Source organism: Mus musculus, chromosome 12 (assembly GCF_000001635.26).
Source record: "Mus musculus strain C57BL/6J chromosome 12, GRCm38.p6 C57BL/6J".
Taxonomy (NCBI): domain Eukaryota; kingdom Metazoa; phylum Chordata; class Mammalia; order Rodentia; family Muridae; genus Mus; species Mus musculus.
The window spans coordinates 100,639,814-100,660,247 of NC_000078.6; the positions used below are offsets into that span (position 1 = coordinate 100,639,814).

The window sequence follows — 20,434 nt, forward strand, 5'->3', positions numbered from 1 at the left end:
AGTGCAAGAGCCACAGGTGGAGCCCACGAGCTGCTTCGGAGCTGGCGTGCTCACAGCTTCTACAAGCCTACTTGTGGGAGGGCAAGCACAGAGCTGACAGGCAAACTACAACCTCCTGCTTTCAAGGAAAGTCTCTCTTCTGCTTTCAGTCTCCAGTCCCACTTGCTTTCCTTTCTGTTTCTAGTTTTGTATGCCCACTCTTCATATGATGACACCTTGCAGCTCGTCAAACCCGCCACAGGGAGCCTTCTCTTGTGAATCAGCTGTATTTACTTAAAAGAAGGAATGTCTGACAGCAGTTCCTGTCTGTTCTGTGACATCTGCTACTACAATGCACAATGAACCATTGTTACCATCTCATCAAGCATCAACACCTTTGCAATTTCTGAGATAAAACTAGGACTCAAACATGAACTTCAATATCTAAAACATCTAGCTCCTATTGAAAAGGATGACACATCAGGACAAAACTGTCTACAAGACTGAGGTAGCATTTGTTAAAAATGTTCTAAATACACTTGGAATTAGCTTCTTTTATGTCTGATGAATCCCACTGATTAACCTGACTGATTATTAAAGTCAAAGATCAGCCAGTGTTTTGAAAAATCACCATTTTCAGAGACTATTAGAAGAAAAAACTGTTTTGTACAGATTATTTTCCACATAGAATTTCGACTTCTGTTGAAATAATGAGCTCCAAAAACCAGAAAATAGATGAAAATGTTTTTATATTTCTTGTATCAGAACATAGGTAGAAGGAAACTTATATAAAAAAAAGTTAAGCTATTCATATTATAAAATTTGGAAAAGCTGCAAGAAATACAAAAGGGGGAAAACATCAAATATATATGATGTCATATAGTTAAGATAAGACAAAGGAACATAAGAAGCTATAGAACAACATTTTATAGAAAAATGTGACTTAACTGAACTGGAGACTTGACTCAGTCAGTAAATGGCTTGCTCTCTAAGTGTGAAGACTTGAGTTTAATCCCCAGAACCCATGAAAAGAGTCAGATATGGAGGCACACAACTGTACTCCTAGAGCTGGGGAAGTTCAAAACAAGAGAATCCATATGGACCCTATTAAATCCCCAAGCTAGCCTAACTGATGAGATCCAGGTGCAGAGAAAGACCCTTTCTGAAAGATAAGGTGAAGATAGATTGTAGACGACATCTAATGTTAACAACCTCTGACTTCCACATGTGCATGTACACACACACACACACACACACACACACACACACACACACACACACACACCTTTCAACGGGCGAGTTTAGAGCAAGGGGCAGTAAATAATAACTCAGAGGGCAAATCTAGTCCACTACCAATTTATAATTAAGATCTTGCTGGAACTGTACTATATTTGTTTACTACAATCTATGGTCAAAAAGACTTGAAAGCCTGCAAGCTTAAAATAGTTACCATCTGGCCCTATACTGGTCAGAAAAAAGTACTGCCTACTGACTTAGAGAATGGAAGATAGAATATAAACAAATGAGAGATAATTATAATTAAAGCTTATTGTGGGAAGCAATCATACATGCTCAATTCTGTTAGAAAATGCTAGTCTATTCCATAACTGGGTACTAAAAACAAATGTCACAGATAGCATCTGGTAAGATACTACTATGATCACAATTATCTTATTTGGAGAAGCCTGTGCCAACCAAGCAAATTTTATTCCCCCTAGAGTCAGCCCTGTCAAACATTCTGCAGTGAGCCAGATGATAGCCTTGACTTGAATCTCTAAAACATCCCTTACTACATTATGGATGGCTATAAATCTTGAGTTAAACATCAGGAAAATAAGAGATAAAGAAACATCATAGAAACCGAACAACATGTCCTGGGGCAGGATGAAAAGATCTCAAGATATAAAATTAATGCAGAAAAGTGGAATCCATCAGCTTTAAGATACAGTAGGTCATACTCACAATAACAACAAATGATGGTACGTTCAATATTAATAAAGACAAAGGTAGAAAGGTAATGCTAAAACATTCTTGACAATCTCAGTTGCAGATTCCTACAGACAAGGAAATACCATCTTCTTCAAATAACCAGTATCATCAAAATTTCAGTTTGCTCAAAGTTAAAAATTTTAATTCAAAGACAACCCAGTAAAACCACTAACAAGCTTTTCTCTCCCTAGAACAACATACTTTGATTATAAGGGTCATGTTGTAAAATAACAGAAAGATCCCTTCATAAAGTTCTCAGTATCATCAATTAAAAAACAAGGGTTGTTGGAGAATTGGCATTACTATTAGAAAATACTGTAATGCCTTGATAAAGGTATCACAGTACGTACAGTGCTTGGGCATTATCTAATAAGACAAACAGAACAGAAAGTCAAGAAATACATCCAGATACATCCAGATGAAAAAGGCTGCAATTCAAGCCAGGGTAAACAATGAGCTTTCTCTCTCAATAATGCAGAAAAGCTGAGTGGCCATCTAAAAAGCTAGACCCTTATTTCTTGTCATACTCAACAATTTTTGTCAAACAAAAATTCCACATAGATCAAAGTTCTCTGAATAAAAACTAGACCCATGAAAATGCTGAAGAAAAAAAGAAATCAACAAATTCCTTTTAATCTTAAGAGACAGAGGGTCTTTCAAATATGATTCAAAACTGAGGCCATAAAGATAATTAAAAAAAATTCTACTGTATATAAAATTTTATTTGCTTGATAAAAGCATTATAAACAAAGTTAAGAAATGAAAAATATGCTAATACTTATCACAAATAGCTAATCTTTCTAAGACATCCTAGAAATTAAGAAGAAAAAAAATGAGCAAAAAGTACAAATAAATAATTCTCAGAACCATAAAATGGTTCTTCAAGAATACATGAAGATGCCACTGGCCCCAGGGAAGCAAGTAAAAAGAAAGTTGACCCTACAATGACACACCATGACTCCTTGTTTAAGAAATCCACAAATATACAGAAATTTGGTGACATACTCCGAAGGAGTTGAAGGGGTTTACAGCTCCGCAGGAGGATCAACAATATGAACTAACCAGCACCCCCAGAGCTCCCAGGGACTAAACCACCAACCAAAAAGTACACATGGAGGGACCCATGGCTCCATTTGCATATGCAGCAGAGGATGGCCTAGGCGGGCATCAATGGGAGGAGAGGCCCTTGGTCCTGTGAAGGCTCGATGCCCCAGTGTAGGGGAATGCCAGGTCAGGAAGCAGGAGTGGGTAGGTTAGTGAGCAGGGGGAGGGGGAAGAGAATAGGGAATTTTCAGAGGAAGACCAGGAAAGGGGATAACATTTGAAATGTAAATAAAGAAAATATCTAATTTAAAAAAAAAGAAATGCATACTTTCATACAATTGAATGGTATTTGACACAATCACAGATGGTTAGAATACAGATTTTTCCCATATGGCTTTTCTGTAGAAGTTGAGTACAATGGATGTGTATGTTAAACCCAGAAGCATCAATGAGACGGCAAACAACAACTTAAGGACCCAGCATTAGGGAACTGCACGAGTACACAATGGAGTGGATAGAATACTGTGCAGAAATTTAAAAGAGCAAGGAAAATCTTTATGAACTGATATAAAGTTTACAGAACTTTTTTTGCTACATGAACCACCTGTTTTAGTATGCTGAAATCATATACTGTCAAAGTACCACACAGCACATATTCACTTTTTAGGGAAAAATGTAAGAAGGTAATGAAGGAATCATATAGTCATCTACTAGTCCAACTATAGCATTCTGAATTAGGAATTATAGATTTCTCCTAATGTTTTATAATATAAAATATACAGCATCTACTGTATAGTCCAACCCCAATTGTCTAACTTCAATCTATCTAGCCTTTATATCTAACTTCCCAAATTCAACAGAAGAATAAGCTTAAAGACATAGGCAGCTATGGACATAGTGGAACATGTATCTTTATTACATGTTTGAATATCTTCTGGGTATATGCCCAGAAGTGATATAGCTGAGTCCTTGGGTAGTACTATGTCCAGTATTCTGAGGAACCATCAAACTGATTTCCGGAGTGGTTGTACCAGCTTGCATTCCCACCAGCAATGGAGAAATGTTCCTCTTTCTCCACATCCTCACCAGCATCTCTGTCACCTGAGTTTTTGATTTTAGCCATTCTGACTGGCCTTATTTATAATAGCCAGGAACTGGAAAGAATCCAGATGTTCTTCAACAGAGAAATGGATACAGGAAATGTGGTACATTTACACAATGGAGTACTACTTAGCTATTAAAAACAATGACTTCATGAAATTCTTAGGCAAATGGATAGAACTAGAAAATGTCATCCTGAGTGAGGTAACCAATAGCAAAAGAAAACACATGGTATGCACTTACTGATAAGTGGATATTAGCCCAAAAGCTCCAAATAACCAGGATACAATTCACAGACCACATAAAGCTCAAGAAGGAAGCCCCAAGTGTGGGTACTTTGGTCCTTCTTAGGAGGAGAACAAAATACTCACAGGAGCAAATATGGAGATAAAGTGTAGAGCAGAGACTGAAGGAAAGACCATCTAGAGACTGTCCCACCTGGGGATTCATCCAATATACAGTTACCAAACTCAGACATTATTGTGAATACCAAGAAGTGCATGCTGAAAGGAGCCTGATATGGCTGTCTCCTGAGAGGCCCTGCCAGAGCCTTACAAATACAGAGGTGGATGTTAGCACCCAACCACTGGACTGAGCTCAGGGTCCCTAATAGAGGAGTTAGAGAAGGGACTGAAGGAGTTGAAGGGGTTTGCAATCCCATAGGAAGAACAATATCAACCAACCAGACCCCCCCAGAGCTCTCAGGGACTAAGCCATCAACAAAGGAGTACACATGGCTCCAGCTGCATTTGTAGCAGAGGATGGCCTTGTCATGCATCAATAGAAAGAGAGGTCCTTGGTCTTATGAAGGCTCGATAGATGCCCCTGTGTAGGGTAATTGAGGATGGAGGCACACCCTCATAGAAGCAGGGGGAGGGAGGATGTGTTAGGGTGTTTCCAGGAGAGAGGGAAACCAGGAAAGGGGATAACATTTGAAATGTAAATAAAGAAAATATCCAATTAAAAAAAAAAAGACATAGGCAAGGAAGTTTTCCTGAATTAGTCAAACCATTTTTAATTTGTTACATCCGAATGCATATTTGTTTGGTAGATGACTACAAACTCTTTGCCGTTCCCCCTCAGGAAGAGATGAATCTAGGCGATCATGTGTTGATAGAATGACTGCCTGAGTTCCTGGATGAGCTGTGCCACCTCCACCAGTCTTCATGTGCTACTCTCAGACTGCCAGGCTAAAGAAGCTGAATTGCTGTCCTCAGGGACGGAAAGTAGCCCTGGGGAGAAACAAGGTGCCCAGCCAACAATAATACCAAGTATCAGATATGAAACTGTATCTACCATGAATCTTCTGACCAGTTAGCTCTTCTACTACATACCGTGAAAATGAGAGCAGCCAAAGCAGTAGAGAAATGCCCTCCCCAGCTTCCTAGAATTATAAGAATTCTAAACATTCTAATCTAAAAAAGTCTAAATCATTGCTTAGATACTCCATTCAAGGTAGTTTATTTGACAGCTGTAGATAAATTCAACAACTGAGTATTGAAGAAAATAAAAATATATTGTTTGGGAAATGTCTGACTCACTATTCTATTGCTGTGAAGAGACATAAGGAAAGCAACTCCTGTTTTTTAAAACAGTACTTAATTAGGGACTAGCTTTTGGTTTCAGAGATTTAGTCCATTATTATCATGGTGGGGAGTATGGCAGCATGCAGGCCAGCATGGAGTAATGACAGAGTGTTACATCCTGATCCAGGGACAGACAGGCAGACAGACTGATGGGCTGACTGGCTCTAGGTCTGGCTTGGGCTTTTGAAACTTCAAAGCCCACCCCTCTCTCTCCTAGTGACACCTTCCTCCAACAAGGGCACACCTATTGGAACAAGACCACACCTCCTAATCCTTCCCAAATACCCCACTCCCTGATGACTAAGCACTCAAATATATGAGCCTATGGAGGCCAATCTTATTCAAACCACCACAGAAAAGGCAGACATCGCTAACTAATATAAATAAATAATTAATTAATTACACAAGATACTCATTTTAATCAAACATACATATATTTTTAAAGACTTATTAGGCTATTCTAAGTCTTAACAAAAGGATATATATGGTTTCTTTACTTATGACATTACTCTGTCCTGATAAATCCACTTAAGTTGAAACACTAAGTTGGAAATGCATTAAATATACCTAATATATTTAATAGCCTAGCTTAGCAATACAATGCAGCAGAGCTTTAGATGTGTGTCCCTTGTGACTGCACTGTGACTCAATGACACTGCCCACATCACAGGACAAGAGTGTCAAATATTGCTAGCCTGGTTGAGGGGGAATCAAAGTTCAGAATCTGAGGAACAACTACTCCTGAATACGTACTACTCTTTCACCATCCTAAAACTGAAGAACAAGAAGGCAAACTTTCAGTCAATAACTGTACAGAGTAAGGTAATAAAACTTCTATATAGTGTGTGTGTGTGATACCTTTTCATAACAGAATTTTTTAAATGTGCTATTCTCTATTTGTTTTAAACATCTATGATATTTTCCTATAAGACAAAGCCTTAAAGAGTTAAACATGTAAAGACTTGTTACAACCTCACAGAAATACTAGATAAAGTCAGTTAATAATAAAATAAAATAATATTAGGGATTTTAATGGTCTGACTGAGGATATCCAAAATTCATATTTTGAAGCCCTAACCCAAGTAACTGAGAATGAGTATATTTAGAGTTTGAATGAGATCATTAGCTCAGTATCTTTACAGGAACAGGACTTATATAAAAAGAGGGAGGGGGCATCAGGGCTACACACGCACAGAGGAATGACCATATAAAAGAGGCAAAAAGAGGAAAGTCATCTATAAGCCACAGAGGACACCAACCCTGTCAACACTTGAATCCTATAGTGACTAGAACTCTGAGAAAATAAATCCATGTGGGTAAGCAACCTAGCCCGTAATACTGTTAGGGCAGTCTTAGACATCAACATAGGAACTAAACATAACACCTTATTTGGAAATCTCTGCTATCAGAGTACTGCAAACAATAACGGAACCAAAGTATAGTGTATAAGAAATTCTTGTACTGAATATCTAGAAAATTCATTTTTAAACTCAAATAAAAAAATGGCTTTCAACGTGGACAAAGAACAACTGTGCAAATAAATCTAGTGGACAGAATGGCCTGTTTTCTACTGTACTGAAACTTACTGTGGAAAGAAATGTTGCCTGGACCATATTCCATTCTTGGGATGGTATAAGAAATATTTCCTTATTTTATTTGTATTTGATTATGGGATAATGCCTGAGATTAAAAATAATAGAAAATAAGTGATTTAATGGGAATTTAATCAAATTCCCATCTTCTTTTAAAAGTAAAATACAATTTATTTTTAAAAAGAGAGAAAACTAAAGTAGTTGCAATAAATAATAAAAAACAAAAGAAGAAGAGGGGATCCAGCCAGAAGAAAGGAGAGAGTATGACATCAGAGAGAAAGAGAAGGGCAGGCTATAATGCAATAATGCAGGATGGAGAAATCTAAACTCTTACCAGCTTTTGGTTCATGCACCTATCAAAGTAGAATACAGACCACCGACTAGACAGGACCAGAAAATAAATACCCATGACACAAAATAATCAAAACACTAAATGTACAGAACAGAAAGAATATTAATGTTGCAGTATCCTAATTAACAAAACCAGAAATGAAAAGGGAAATATAACAACAGAACCTGAGGAAATCCAAAAAAAATCAACAGATCCTACTACAAAAGCCTATACTGAACACAAATGGAAAACCTGGATGAAATGGACAAATTTCTAGACAAATACCAGGTACCAAAGTTAAATCAGGATCAGATTAATGATCTAAACAGTCCCATATCCCCTAGAGAAATAGAAGCAGTCATTAATAGTCTCCCAACCAAAAAAAGCCCAGGACCAGATGGGTTTAGTGCAGAGTTCTATCAGACCTTCAAAGAAGACCTAATTCCAACTCTCCTCAAACTATTCCACAAAATAGAAACAGAAGGTACTCTATGAAGCCACAATTACTCTGATACCTAAACCACACAAAGACCTAACAAAGAAAGAGAACTTCAGACCAATTTTCTTTATGAATACCAATGCAAAAATACTCAATAAAATTCTCACTAACTGAATCCTAGAACACATCAAAACAATCATCCATCATGATCAAGTAGGCTTCATCCCAGGGATGCAGGGATGGTTCAGTACACAGAAATCCATCAACATAGTCCACTATATAAACAAACTCAAAGGCAAAAACCACATGATCATCTCATTAGATGCTGAAAAAGCATTTGACAAAATCCAACACCCCTTCATGATAAAAGTCTTGGAAAGATCAGGAATTCAAGGCCCATACCTAAACATAATAAAAGCAACATACAGCAAAACAGTAGCCAACATATAACTAAATGAAGAGAAACCTGAAGCAATCCCTCCAAATTCAGGGACTAGACAAGACTGCCAACTCTCTCCTTACCTATTCAATATATTACTTGAAGTCCTAGCCAGAGCAATTAGACAACAAAAGGAGATCGAAGGAATACAAATTGGAAAGGAAGAAGTCAAAATATCACTATTTAAAGATGATATGATAGTATATATAAGTGACCCAAAAAATTCCACCAGAGAACTCCTAAACCTGATAAACAACTTCAGTGAAGTAGATGGATATAAACTTAACTCAAACAAATCAATGGCCTTTCTCTACACAAAGGATAAACAGGCTGAGAAAGAAATTAAGGAAACAACACCTTTCACAATAGTCACAAATAATATAAAATACCTTGGTGTGACTCTAACTAAGGAAGTGAAAGGTCTGTATGATAAGAACTTCAAGTCTCTGAAGAAAGAAATTAAAGAAGATCTCAGAAGATGGAAAGATCTCCCATGCTCATGGATTGGTAGGATTAATATAGTAAAAATGGCTATCTTGCTGAAAGCAATCTACAGATTCAATGCAATCCCCATCAAAATTCCAACTCAATTCTTGACAGAGTTAGAAAGGTAAATTTGCAAATTTATCTGGAATAACAAAAAATGTAGGATAGAAAAAACTATTATCAACAATAAAAGAACCTCTGGTGGAATCACCTTCCCCAACCTTAAGCTGTATTACAGAGTAATTGTGATAAAAACTGCATGATACTGGTACAGTGACAGACAGGTAGATCAATGGAATAGAATTGAAGACCCAGAAATGAACCCACACACCTACAGTCACTTGATCTTTGGCAAAGGAGCTAAAACCATCCTGTAGAAAAAAGACAACATTTTCAACAAATGGTGCTGGCACAACTGGTGGTTATCATGTAGAAGAATTCGAATTGATCCATTCTTATCTCCTTGTACAAAGCTCAAGTCTAAGTGGATCAAGGAACTCCACATAAAACCAGAGACACTGAAACTTATAGAGGAGAAAGTGGGGAAAAGCCTTGAAGATATGGGCACAGGGGAAAAATTCCTGAACAGAACACCAATGGCTTGTGCTGTATGACCAAGAATCAACAAATGGGACCTCATAAAATTGCAAAGCTTCTGTAAGGCAAAAAGACACTGTCAACAAGACAAAACGGCAACTAACAGATTGGGAAAAGATCTTTACCAATCCTAAATCCAATAGGGGAATAATATCCAATATATATAAAGAACTCAAGAAGTTAGACTCCAGAAATTCAAATAACCCTATTAAAAATGGGGTACAGGGCTAAACAAAGAATTCTCAACTGAGGAATACCAAATGGTTGAGAAGCACCTAAAAATGTTCAACATCCTTAATCATCAGGGAAATGCAAATCAAAACAACCTTGAGATTCCACCTCCCACCAGTCAGAATGGCTAAGATCAAAAATTCAGGTGACAGCAGATGCTGGCGAGGATGTGGAGAAAGAGGAACACTCCTCCATTGCTGGTGGGATTGTAAACTGGTACAACTATTCTGGAAATCAGTTTGGTGGTTCCTCAGAAAATTGGACATAGTTCTATCAGAAGATATAGCAATACCACTCCTGGGCATAAACCTAGAAGATATTCCAACTTATAATAAGGACACATGTTCCACTATGTTCATAGCAGCCTTATTTATAATAGCAAGAAGCTGGAAAGAACTCAAATGTCCCTCAACAGAAGCATGGATACAGAAAATGTGGTAGATTTTCACAATGGAGTACTACTCAGCTATTAAAAACAATGAATTTATGAAATTCTTAGACAAATGGATGGATCTGGAGGATACCCCGTCCTAAGTGGGGCAACCCAATAACAAAAGAACACACATGATATGTACTCACTGATAAGTGGATATTAGCCCAGAAGCTCAGAATACCCAAGATACAATTTGCAAAACACATGAAACTCAAGAAGAAGGAAGACCAAAGTATTAATACTTTGATCCTTCTTAGAAGGGGGAACAAAATACCCATGGGAGGAGTTACAGAGACGAAGTTCGGAGCAGAGACTGAAGGAATGACCATTCAGAAACTGCCCCACCTGGGGGTCCATCCCATAAACAACCACCAAACCCAGACCCTATTGCAAATGCCAACAAGAGCTTGCTGACATAGCTGTCTCCTGAGAGGCTCTGCCAGTACCTGACTAATTCAGAAGTGGATGCTCACAGTCATCGATTGAACAAAGCACAGGGTCCCCAATGAAGGAGCTAGAGAAAGGAGCTGAAGGGGTCTGCAACCCTATAGGTGGAACAACAATATGAACTAACCAGTACCCCCAAAGCTCATGTCTCTAGCTGCATATGTAGCAAAGGATGGCCTAGTCGGTCATCAATGGGAGGAAAGGCCCTTGGTTCTGTGAAGGTACTATTCCCCAGTACAGGGGAATGCCAGAGCCAAGAAGCAGGAATGGGTGGGTTCGGGAGCAGGGGGAGAGGTGAGAGGATAGGGGATTTTCAGAGGAGAAACTAGGAAAGGCAAGCCCATTAGAATAACCCTGACTTTTTCTTCTGAAAGCCAGAAGAGGCAAATGAATGTTCTAACAACTTCTGAAAACACATACATACAAGCTCAGACCAGTATCCCATGCAATTACAATCCACAAAGACAGAAAACCTTTTACTATAAAAAACAAATGTAAGCAATTTCTGTTCACCAATCAGCTCTACAGAAAGCACTTGAAACAGAAAAAACTCAAAGTACTTAAGTTTTATCTTACAGCAATAAAACAACTGTAGGAGGTCAAGGGGAATATAAACAAGAAAGGAAGAAGTCAAAGAATCTTTATGTAGTTTATGTAGATGACATGAATGTACACATAAGGGATGCTAAAGACTTTATCAGCAAACCTCTACAACTCATAAACACTTTCAGCAAAGGAGCAGGACAGAAAAATAACACACAAAAATCACTTGCTTTCCTATACAAAAATGATAAACAGACTGAGAAAAAAACAATACCTTTCATAATAAACTCAAAAAGATCTTAGGATAACTCTAAGCAAACAAGCAAAAGACTTGTATAGTAAAACCTTGAAGATATTGGAGAAAGAAATGGAGAAAGACATCAAAAGATAGAAAAATCTCCCATGCTCCTGGATAGGATTAATAGTGTGAAAATGGCCATCCTACCAAAAGCAACCTACAGATTCAATGCAATCCCTATCAAAATTCCAACACAATTTTCAACAAGTAGAAAACAATATTCAACTTCATATGAAAACACATACATATTTACACACATCCATACACACACATCCACACACACACACACTCCAAACAAACAGGATTGCTAAACTAATTTCAAATAATAAAACAACTACAGGAGCTATCACCACCCCAGACTTCAAGTTGTATTACAGAACTATAGTAATAAAAACAGCATACCATTGGCATAAAAACAAATGCATTGATCAGTGGAATTGTACTATAGACCCAGGTATAATTCCAGATATTTGGATTTTTTACAAAGAAACCAAAAATACACACTGGGAAAAAAAAGACAGCATCATCAATAAATGGTGCTAATCAAACTGGTTATCTGCATGTAGAAGGGTGCAAATAGACCCATACTTACATCCTGAACAAAATTCAACTTCAAATGGATCAAGGGCATCAATAGAAAACTAGATGTTCTGAATCTAAATAAAAGAGAAAGTGGCAAATAGGCTTGAACTCATTGACCCAGGAGAAGACTTTCTGAGCAGCTGAGACCAACAGCCAATAACTGAGACCTCGTGATGCTGAGAAGCTTCTGTAAAGCGAAGAGCACTATCAACCCAGAAAAGCAGTGGGAAAATACTTAGCCACTACACATCTGATAGAAGAACTAAAAAAGAAAAAAAAATCAATTGAAAAATGGGGTACAGAATTGAACAGAGTTCTCAAAAGATGAGAACACAAATGGCTGAGAAGCATTTAAAGAATAGTTACCATACTCAGGAGTCAGGAAACTAATTCTCTGCAATTTCTTCTTACCCTAAACAGAATGGCTATGATCAGTTTTAAGAAGATAGCAGTGCTGGTGCAGACAAAGAGAAAGACACAATGAACACTTATTCATTACTGCTGGAAAGTGCAAATTGGTTCAGCCACTATAGAAATCAATGCGGAGGCACTTTAAGAAGGTGAGAATAGATCTACCTTAAGATCAGGCTAACTCACTCTTGGGCACTTGCCCAAAGGATTCTACATCTTACTATAGAGATATCTGCTTATCCATGTTCACTCCTGCTCTACTCATAATGGCCAGACATTGGGAAGAGCCTAGATGTCCACCAACTGATGGATAAAGAAAATGTGGTACATTTACACAATGGAATAGTATTCAGTTATTAAGAAAATGAAATTATAAAATTTGCAGGTAAATGGATAAAGCTAGATATAATTGTACTGACTGGGGCAATACGATTCAAAAGACAACCTTTTGAGCTTGTAATATGTGCTACAATCTGAATAGCCACAGAGGGTAGGAACCTAGAAAGGGATTTGGGGGAGGGGAGTTAGGCGTGAGGAGGGGACCTCCCAAGGAGGGCAAATAGAATATTGTTACCAGAGAGATAAAAGGGAAAATAGAATAGGAGAATTACATGGGGAAGGAGACGGGAGGGTAGGATGCGGGAGGGTCTATAGGGAGGAACAACTAACACTAAAGGTCTTTTGAAAAACCGTATGAATGAAAATAAACATGATCAAAATATAGTGTATGAAAGAAATTTAACAAAACAAATATAAATAGTCACTTAATACAGTGGACGTACACGGGAGGCAGAACACAGGGCCAGCTGACACTGGAACCATGGGAAGAAGATGAGGTTGCTAGGCACTCTGATAGGACATGAGTGATTGTGTCTCATACTCATATAAGATTTGGTATTCTAGTTGATGACAAACATTGCAGTTAGCCTAACATGTAACTTCATGGCAGAAAAATAACTCCAAATTTTAGATAAGAGCATATAATAAAATTGCCACATACATATTAAAAAACTCTTACAACTAATCAATAAATGGAGACAGCTTTGTTTCACCAAAAGAGAACAGACTTTACACTGGGTCAGACCTGAGTCCCAATCTTAATTTTCAAGAGTATACAAGATATGCAAGCTCAGTACATGCAGCTTCCAGCACCTCGACACACTGAAGAGGGGCTCTTGCAGGGCCAAGGGATCTTGCTGTGAGTCAGATAAGGTGAAGATTAAGTAACAAGAACATACTCTTGACACTTAAATAGATACTGCTTCCAGAGCAACATGAAATTCTAGCTTATCTAATTCTCATACCAATTCCAGGAGGAAGTTATGATACATATCTGCAAATAATACCATGAAATCCGCAATTATGTCAGAGTGCGACCACTCAGAGTGTTGTCATTTACTTCTAGTAGGACCATTTTTCTATGGCACTATATGCTGGGGCTTTCCCAAAGATCATAAACAACAGGCCAAGGAGGAAAGGAAAGGATTCAGAAAATACCTATGGGGGATGAGAGGGTTTGGGGATTAGCAGGTACTCCCTTTATATTCAGGCTTCCCACCAGGCCATTGAAGAGTATCCCTAGAAATACCATTCTGTTTATGTTTTCTCACTATCAGCTTCCATAACTGTCCCCTGTCAACCCAGACCTGTGCAATCTTGAGAACTAAGTACCAATCAGGGCCCACAGGGCTGTCAAGTTCCTTACTCTGGTTGGATGCACACTGAGTAATCACGGAGTGTGGAATAGAGATGTACAAAGTTCTTCATGCTGGGGGGGGGAAGAGTCTTCACTTCCAGAGCAAGATGCTAAAGGAAATGCCACCACAAAGAGAATGAGAGGCAAAACAATTTCATTAAGTCCAAACTATGCTGCCTCAAGACCTAAAGAAAAATGTTCTCAGAGAAAGTATGACAACAATGAACACTTACCTAAGATGAGATGAAGCTTGGTCTCTGTCTGGAAAGCATAGTGCAATGTCACCAAAAATGGCGACTGTCTAATGTGCTCCAGAACCTGTCGTTCTGTCCTTGTATGCTCTGTAGTTTTAGCCTTCTGAACTATTGTTGCCTTTTTTAAAACCTTCATAGCATACAGCTTTCCAGCATCATGGCCGCTTATTTTACGAACTAGAAATACTTTCCCATAAGCTGAAAAAGAAAAGAAAAAAAATCCCATAAGCTGAAGAAAAGGAAAAAAATTAAAATACCACATTGGCAGAATAGTATTTTATGGAAATAAAATTAATGCTCTCAGCCAACACACACAAACACTCACTCAAGGGAAAAACATGCTTGATGCTATTTCAAATAGTTCTTTGATAATTTATTTAGCCTTTTGCCAAACATATTTCTAGCTCTAGCCCTCAGTATTTACATATCTAGCCACTTCTGATGAAGTTCTGCTTTCAATCTACATGTTATTCTCTCCTCAATATTTTTAGGTCTGAGAAAGTAACTGTTATTATGGCCAGCTAACCAGCCTAACTCAGGAACAAGTAGGACATTTTAGACATCAGATAGAACACTGAGGTATATAGATATATATCTACCACTGGATCAATCTATCTTTCTTTTTTTTTTTTTTCTTTTCCTGAAAGGGTCTCAGTATGTTCCACAGCCTGGCCTTGATGTTAGATCCTTCTACATAAGCCTCCTAATGTCTGAGATTCTAGGTGAATATCATTATTATTAATAATATCATTAATAATAATATCGATATTATCATTATTAGTATCATTAACTCCAGTCTCCAAAAGGTTTTTTCCCTTTTCTTTTTCATATTCGTGTGTGGTGCGCATGTATGCATATTTGCATATACGTGAACATGCTTGTTTGCATGTATATGGAGGTTAAAAGTTGATGTTAGGTAGCATCGTTGATTGTTCTTCTACCTTATTCACTGAGGCAGACTCAATCAAATCTAGAGCTCACCGATATGTTAACCAGCTTGTTCTGGGAATCCTGTCTACCTCCCAGTCTTGCTGGAATTAAGGTCACAAAGCCAACCAATCATTTTTGTGGGTTCCGGAGATTCAAACTCTGGCCCTCACACTTGTATGGTAAGCATTTTAACCACTGAGCAATCTTCCCAGTCCTCCAAGACACTTCTTAATGTGAGTCTAATAATTCAGATCAATAAAGTACTTCAAGTATTCCTCTCTATCTATTAAAGCAATATAAAGACATCATATAAAACAAAGGAAGGCTTTACACTTAAAAAACATTAAGATACCCAGAACTGAAGGTCATATAGACAGAAACTCCTTTAAATCTCTAGGCAGAAATGATTTGTGGCTTCCTGGGTCAATGTCATGTGTTTCATAAGTAAAGCCTGTGGGAGACACAATCCTGTATATGGCACTGCTCCTCCAGACTGAAGAATTAGCCCTGTGGGTAGAGCAGCTTCCCTGAATGTTTTTCCTCAAGGAAAATAAGGAGGAAGAGGAGGAAGGAGCAGGAAAAGAGATGAAGAGAGATGAGGAAAAGAGGAGGAAGGCGTGGAATTCAAATGTGTCTTGGAATGGCTATGCTCAATACTATTTCAGGAGTTAAATCTTTAATGAGACCACTTTGAGTTTGGACTCAGTTTTAATCCAGATCACTGCTCCTATTACTTTGCTAACAACTCCCCGTATCTAGCCCATAATTCTATTATCATCTACCTACTAGAGTAAGAAAGCTTTATGAGAAAGGCTCTCCACTCTGATTCAGTTCAGTTAAGAACTAGATCAGTACCAACACTTGATATGCCATGGATTAATGCTAGACTAGACTAATCCTGAGGGAAAGAATCCAACCCTTGAGAGGGAACAGGCCATGCCAGGTCCTCAGCTAACCACACCCTTCTACATACCGATTCACAATCCTCACCACAGCCAGTGAAGTGGTACTTTCAGGTATTCTATTTCAGATGTAAGGAAATAAGTTCATAGTAATTAATGAAACTGGCCAAAAGGCGTGATCTAGAGGAAAGATAAACAAATAACAAGTGTGTGGAGAAGAGCTAGTCCCATTCCAGTTTATGGCCTCGGTTGACAAAGGAGTCCTCCATCCCCAGGGTACAGCTCACAGTCCGAGGAAAGGGCTCCCTCCATCCTATGGCTTCTTTCTTGCTCCCTACCTCTCTTCGTCCCTCTTAGAAGTTCCCAGGATAATTACGGTGACAGTTTCAAGAGAGAAAAAATAATTTAAGCAGCAGCAGCAGCAGCCACCACCCTGATTCAAATGCAAGTAGTGTGAATTCCAGAATCAGTCTATCAGTAAATGAGTAAAAAAATCAAAATCTTCCTGAATGCTAGGAACCTGATTTTCTAGATTATAATAAAATCAGTGCTATAAAACATTTAGCATATTCTGAATAAAAGTCTGTGTTGTATTAGGTATGTGTTATAATTATAGGTTGAGATCTCAGAAAGGCTGAAGTGAATCAAAAAAGAAAATTACAACTTTCAGGATCTAACAAATCAACCTAAAGAATGAAGCTAGAACAGCATATTTTGTACAGCAGCAATGAAACCAAGATAGAAGCCACTCTAATAACATATACTTTGTCTTCCAGCAGAAGAAAGTGCTATACAATTTGGGGAAGAAGCAAAGTCCTATTCAGGCAATCTTGGTGCTTCCATATATCTTACATACATACACAGACCCTACCACTAACTTATATTCTCCCAGATGCCAATCTCTAGAATGTTACAGTGCTAGAAATTTTGAAAAGTAAGAATCCTTTCTGTGTCGCTCAAACACCTTCTTAGCACACCATATTTGTCTGCAACAAAACAACAAAACAAAACAAAACAAAACAACGTGGATCCTGTGAGAGATACAGGCTATAAGCACCCCAAACCAAGTATGTGTCAGAGCCTTTAGACACATTAACTCTTTCAGTTCTTAGAACATCTTCCTAAGAGATGCTGATGAGCATCTCAATTTATAGAGGAGGAAACTCAAATACAGATGAGTTGCCCAGTCGTTCATGATCACACTTGCCCATTCTGCCCAAATTCTAGGTGTGCACTCTTAGATCTGTTTCTGTTGATTACCTTAAAATACGTGATCTCATCAGCAAATAATAAGATCTGAACATAAAACTGGATACACGAAATCTAATAGAAGAGAAAGCGGGGAACTGCCTTGAACATATTGGCACAGGAGACAAATTCCTGAACAGAACACCAATATCTCAGGTACTAAGAACAACACTTAATAAATGAGACCTCATGAAACTGAAAAGCTCCTGTGAGGCAAAGGAATATCATCAATACAACAAGATGGCAGCTTATAGAATGGGAAAAGATCTTCACCAAACCTACATCTAACAGAGAGCTACTATCTAATATATACAAAATAACTCAAGAAATTAGCTACTAACAAACCAAATAACCCTATTTTAAAATGGGGTACAGAACAGAAAATTCTCAACAGAGGAATCTCTCTAATGGCCGAGAAGCACTTAAAGAAAGATTCAATGTCCTTAGTCATCAGGAAAATGCAAGCCAAAATAACTCTGAGATTCTATCTTATACCTATCAGAATGGCCAAGATCAAAAACTCAAAGTATGATGGTTTGTACACGCTTGGCTGAGGGAGTAGCACTATTAGAAGGTGTGGCCCTGTTGGAGTAGGTGTGTCACTGTGGGTGTTGGCTTTTAGACCCACTAGCTGCCTGGAAGTCAGTATTCTGCTAGCAGCCTTCAGATGAAGATGCAGAACTTTCAGCTCCTACTACACCATGCCTGCCTGGATGCTGCCATGTTCCAGACTTGATGATAATGGACTGAACCTCTGAACCTTTAAGTCAGCCCCAATTAAATGTTGTCTTTATAAGAGTTGCCTTGGATCTGCAACCCTATAGGTGGAACAACAGTATGAACTAACCAGTACCCTGGAGCTCTTGTCTCTAGCTGCATATGTATCAAAAGATGGCCTAGTCGGCCATCACTGGAAAGAGAGGCCCATTGGACACACAAACTTTATATGCCCCAGTACAGGGGAACGCCAGGGCCAAAAAATGGGAATGGGTGGGTAGGGAAGTGGGCGGGAGGGTATGGGGGACTCTTGGGATAGCATTGGAAATGTAATTGAGGAAAATACGTAATAAATTTAAAAAAAAAAAGAGTTGCCTTGGTCATGGTGTTTGTTCACAGCAATTAAAACCCTAATTAAGACATCAAATGACAGCACACATTGGTGAAGATGTGGAGCAAGGAGAACACCACTTCATTGCTTTTCAGAGTGCAAACTTGTACAACCACTCTGGAAATCAATTTGGCAGTTTCTCAGAAAACTGGGAAAAGTTCTTCCCCAGGACCCAGCTAGAGTACTCTTGGGTATATAACCAAAATATGTTCCACTATACCACAGGGACACTTGGTCAACCATATTCATAGCAGCTTTATTCATAATAGTAAAAAACTAGAAACAACCTAGATGTCCCTCAACTGAAGAATGAATAAAGAAAATGTGATATATCTATACAATGGAATACTATTCAGCTATTAGAAACAAAGATATCCTGAAATTTTCAGGTAAATGGATGTAACTAGAAAATATTATCCTGAGTGAGGTAACATAGATCCACTAAGATATACATGATATGTGCTCACTTATAAGTGGATACTAGCTGTAAAGTATAAGATAATCACGATACAATCCCCAAACCCAAAGAAGCTAAGTAAGAAGGAGAGCCCAAGGGAGGATGTTTGAATTTCACTCAGAAGGGGAAACAAAATAGACACTGGAGGTGGATGAAGGGAGGTTATTGGATGGGGTAGGGGGTGGGAGGAAGACAGGGTGGGGACCAGTTATGGGGCCAGGGCATACAGATGAAGACTGGGAAAGAGAACAAAAATCGTGTGTGGGGGGCATATCTGGGGCAAGCTGGAGATCTGAGACAGGGGACGTTCCAGGGAGTCTCTGGGGATGATCCTAGCTGAGACTCCTAGCAGCTAGAGATACAGAGACTGAAGTAGCCACCTCCTGTTGCCAGGTAGGACTTCCAGTAGAGGGAGGGGGCCACCAACCTACCCACAAAACCTTTGACCCAAAAATGTCCTGCCTACGAGATGAGCAGGGATAAAATGAAGCAGAGAGTGAGGGAATGGCCAACTTGAGACCCACCCAACTCCTGACACTATTAATGATACTCTGTTATGCTTGGAGACAGGAGCCTAGCATAACTGTCTTGTGAGACGCTTGAGACCCAGCGTCTGATGGAAGCACGTGCAGAGACCCACAGTCAAACATTAGGCAGAGCTTGGGAAGTCTTGTGTAAGAGTGAGGGGAAGGACTGAGGGAGATAGAGGGGTCAAGACCACCACAACAAGACCAACAGAATCAACTAGCCCAGGCCCATGGGGGCTCAGAGAAACTGAACCAACCTAAGAGTACGCATGGGCTAGACCTAGGCCTCCTACACATTTGTAGTAGACGTGAAGATTGATCTTCATGTGGGTCACCCAACAATTTAGGAGCAAGGGCTGTCTCTGACTCTGTTGCCTGCCTGTGGATCCCCTTCCCCTAGCTGGGCTGCCTTGTCTGGCCTTAGTGGAAGAAGATATGCTTAGTCCTGCTTCAACTTGATATGCCAGGGCAGGCTGGTACTCATGGGCTATCCTCCCCCTTCTCTGAAGAGAAGGGGAGGAAAGAAAGGGAGAAGGAGCATGGGACTGAGGTGGGACTAAGGGGAGAGGAAGGAGGGTGTCTTGGATTGGGATGTAAAGTGAATCAATTAAAAAAAAACAGAAAACACCAGAGGAAACAAACATATTCTTGTAGTCCACCTATAAATATATAAATTCTAAAAGAATTATAATTTTAATATAAAATGCCCTGCATAGACTCTTGTGTTGACTACTTAGTTGCTAACTGATGGTCTACTCTGGGAGGCAGTAGAGACTATCTGGAA

The 20,434-nt window shown here is 38.8% G+C and overlaps 1 protein-coding gene across 5 annotated transcripts in view; it reads right to left on the reverse strand.

Annotated features, from left to right (window-relative positions):
- The window catches only part of Rps6ka5 (ribosomal protein S6 kinase, polypeptide 5), a 176,890-nt gene that overhangs the window by 91,375 nt on the left and 65,081 nt on the right, over nucleotides 1-20,434 (reverse strand). For all 5 annotated transcript variants that reach the window (NM_001330702.1, NM_153587.3, XM_006516275.4 and 2 more), the window contains one exon: nucleotides 14,458-14,676. In NM_001330702.1, coding sequence (NP_001317631.1) covers nucleotides 14,458-14,676 — 219 coding nt within the window. The remainder of the gene's footprint in view (nucleotides 1-14,457; nucleotides 14,677-20,434) is intronic.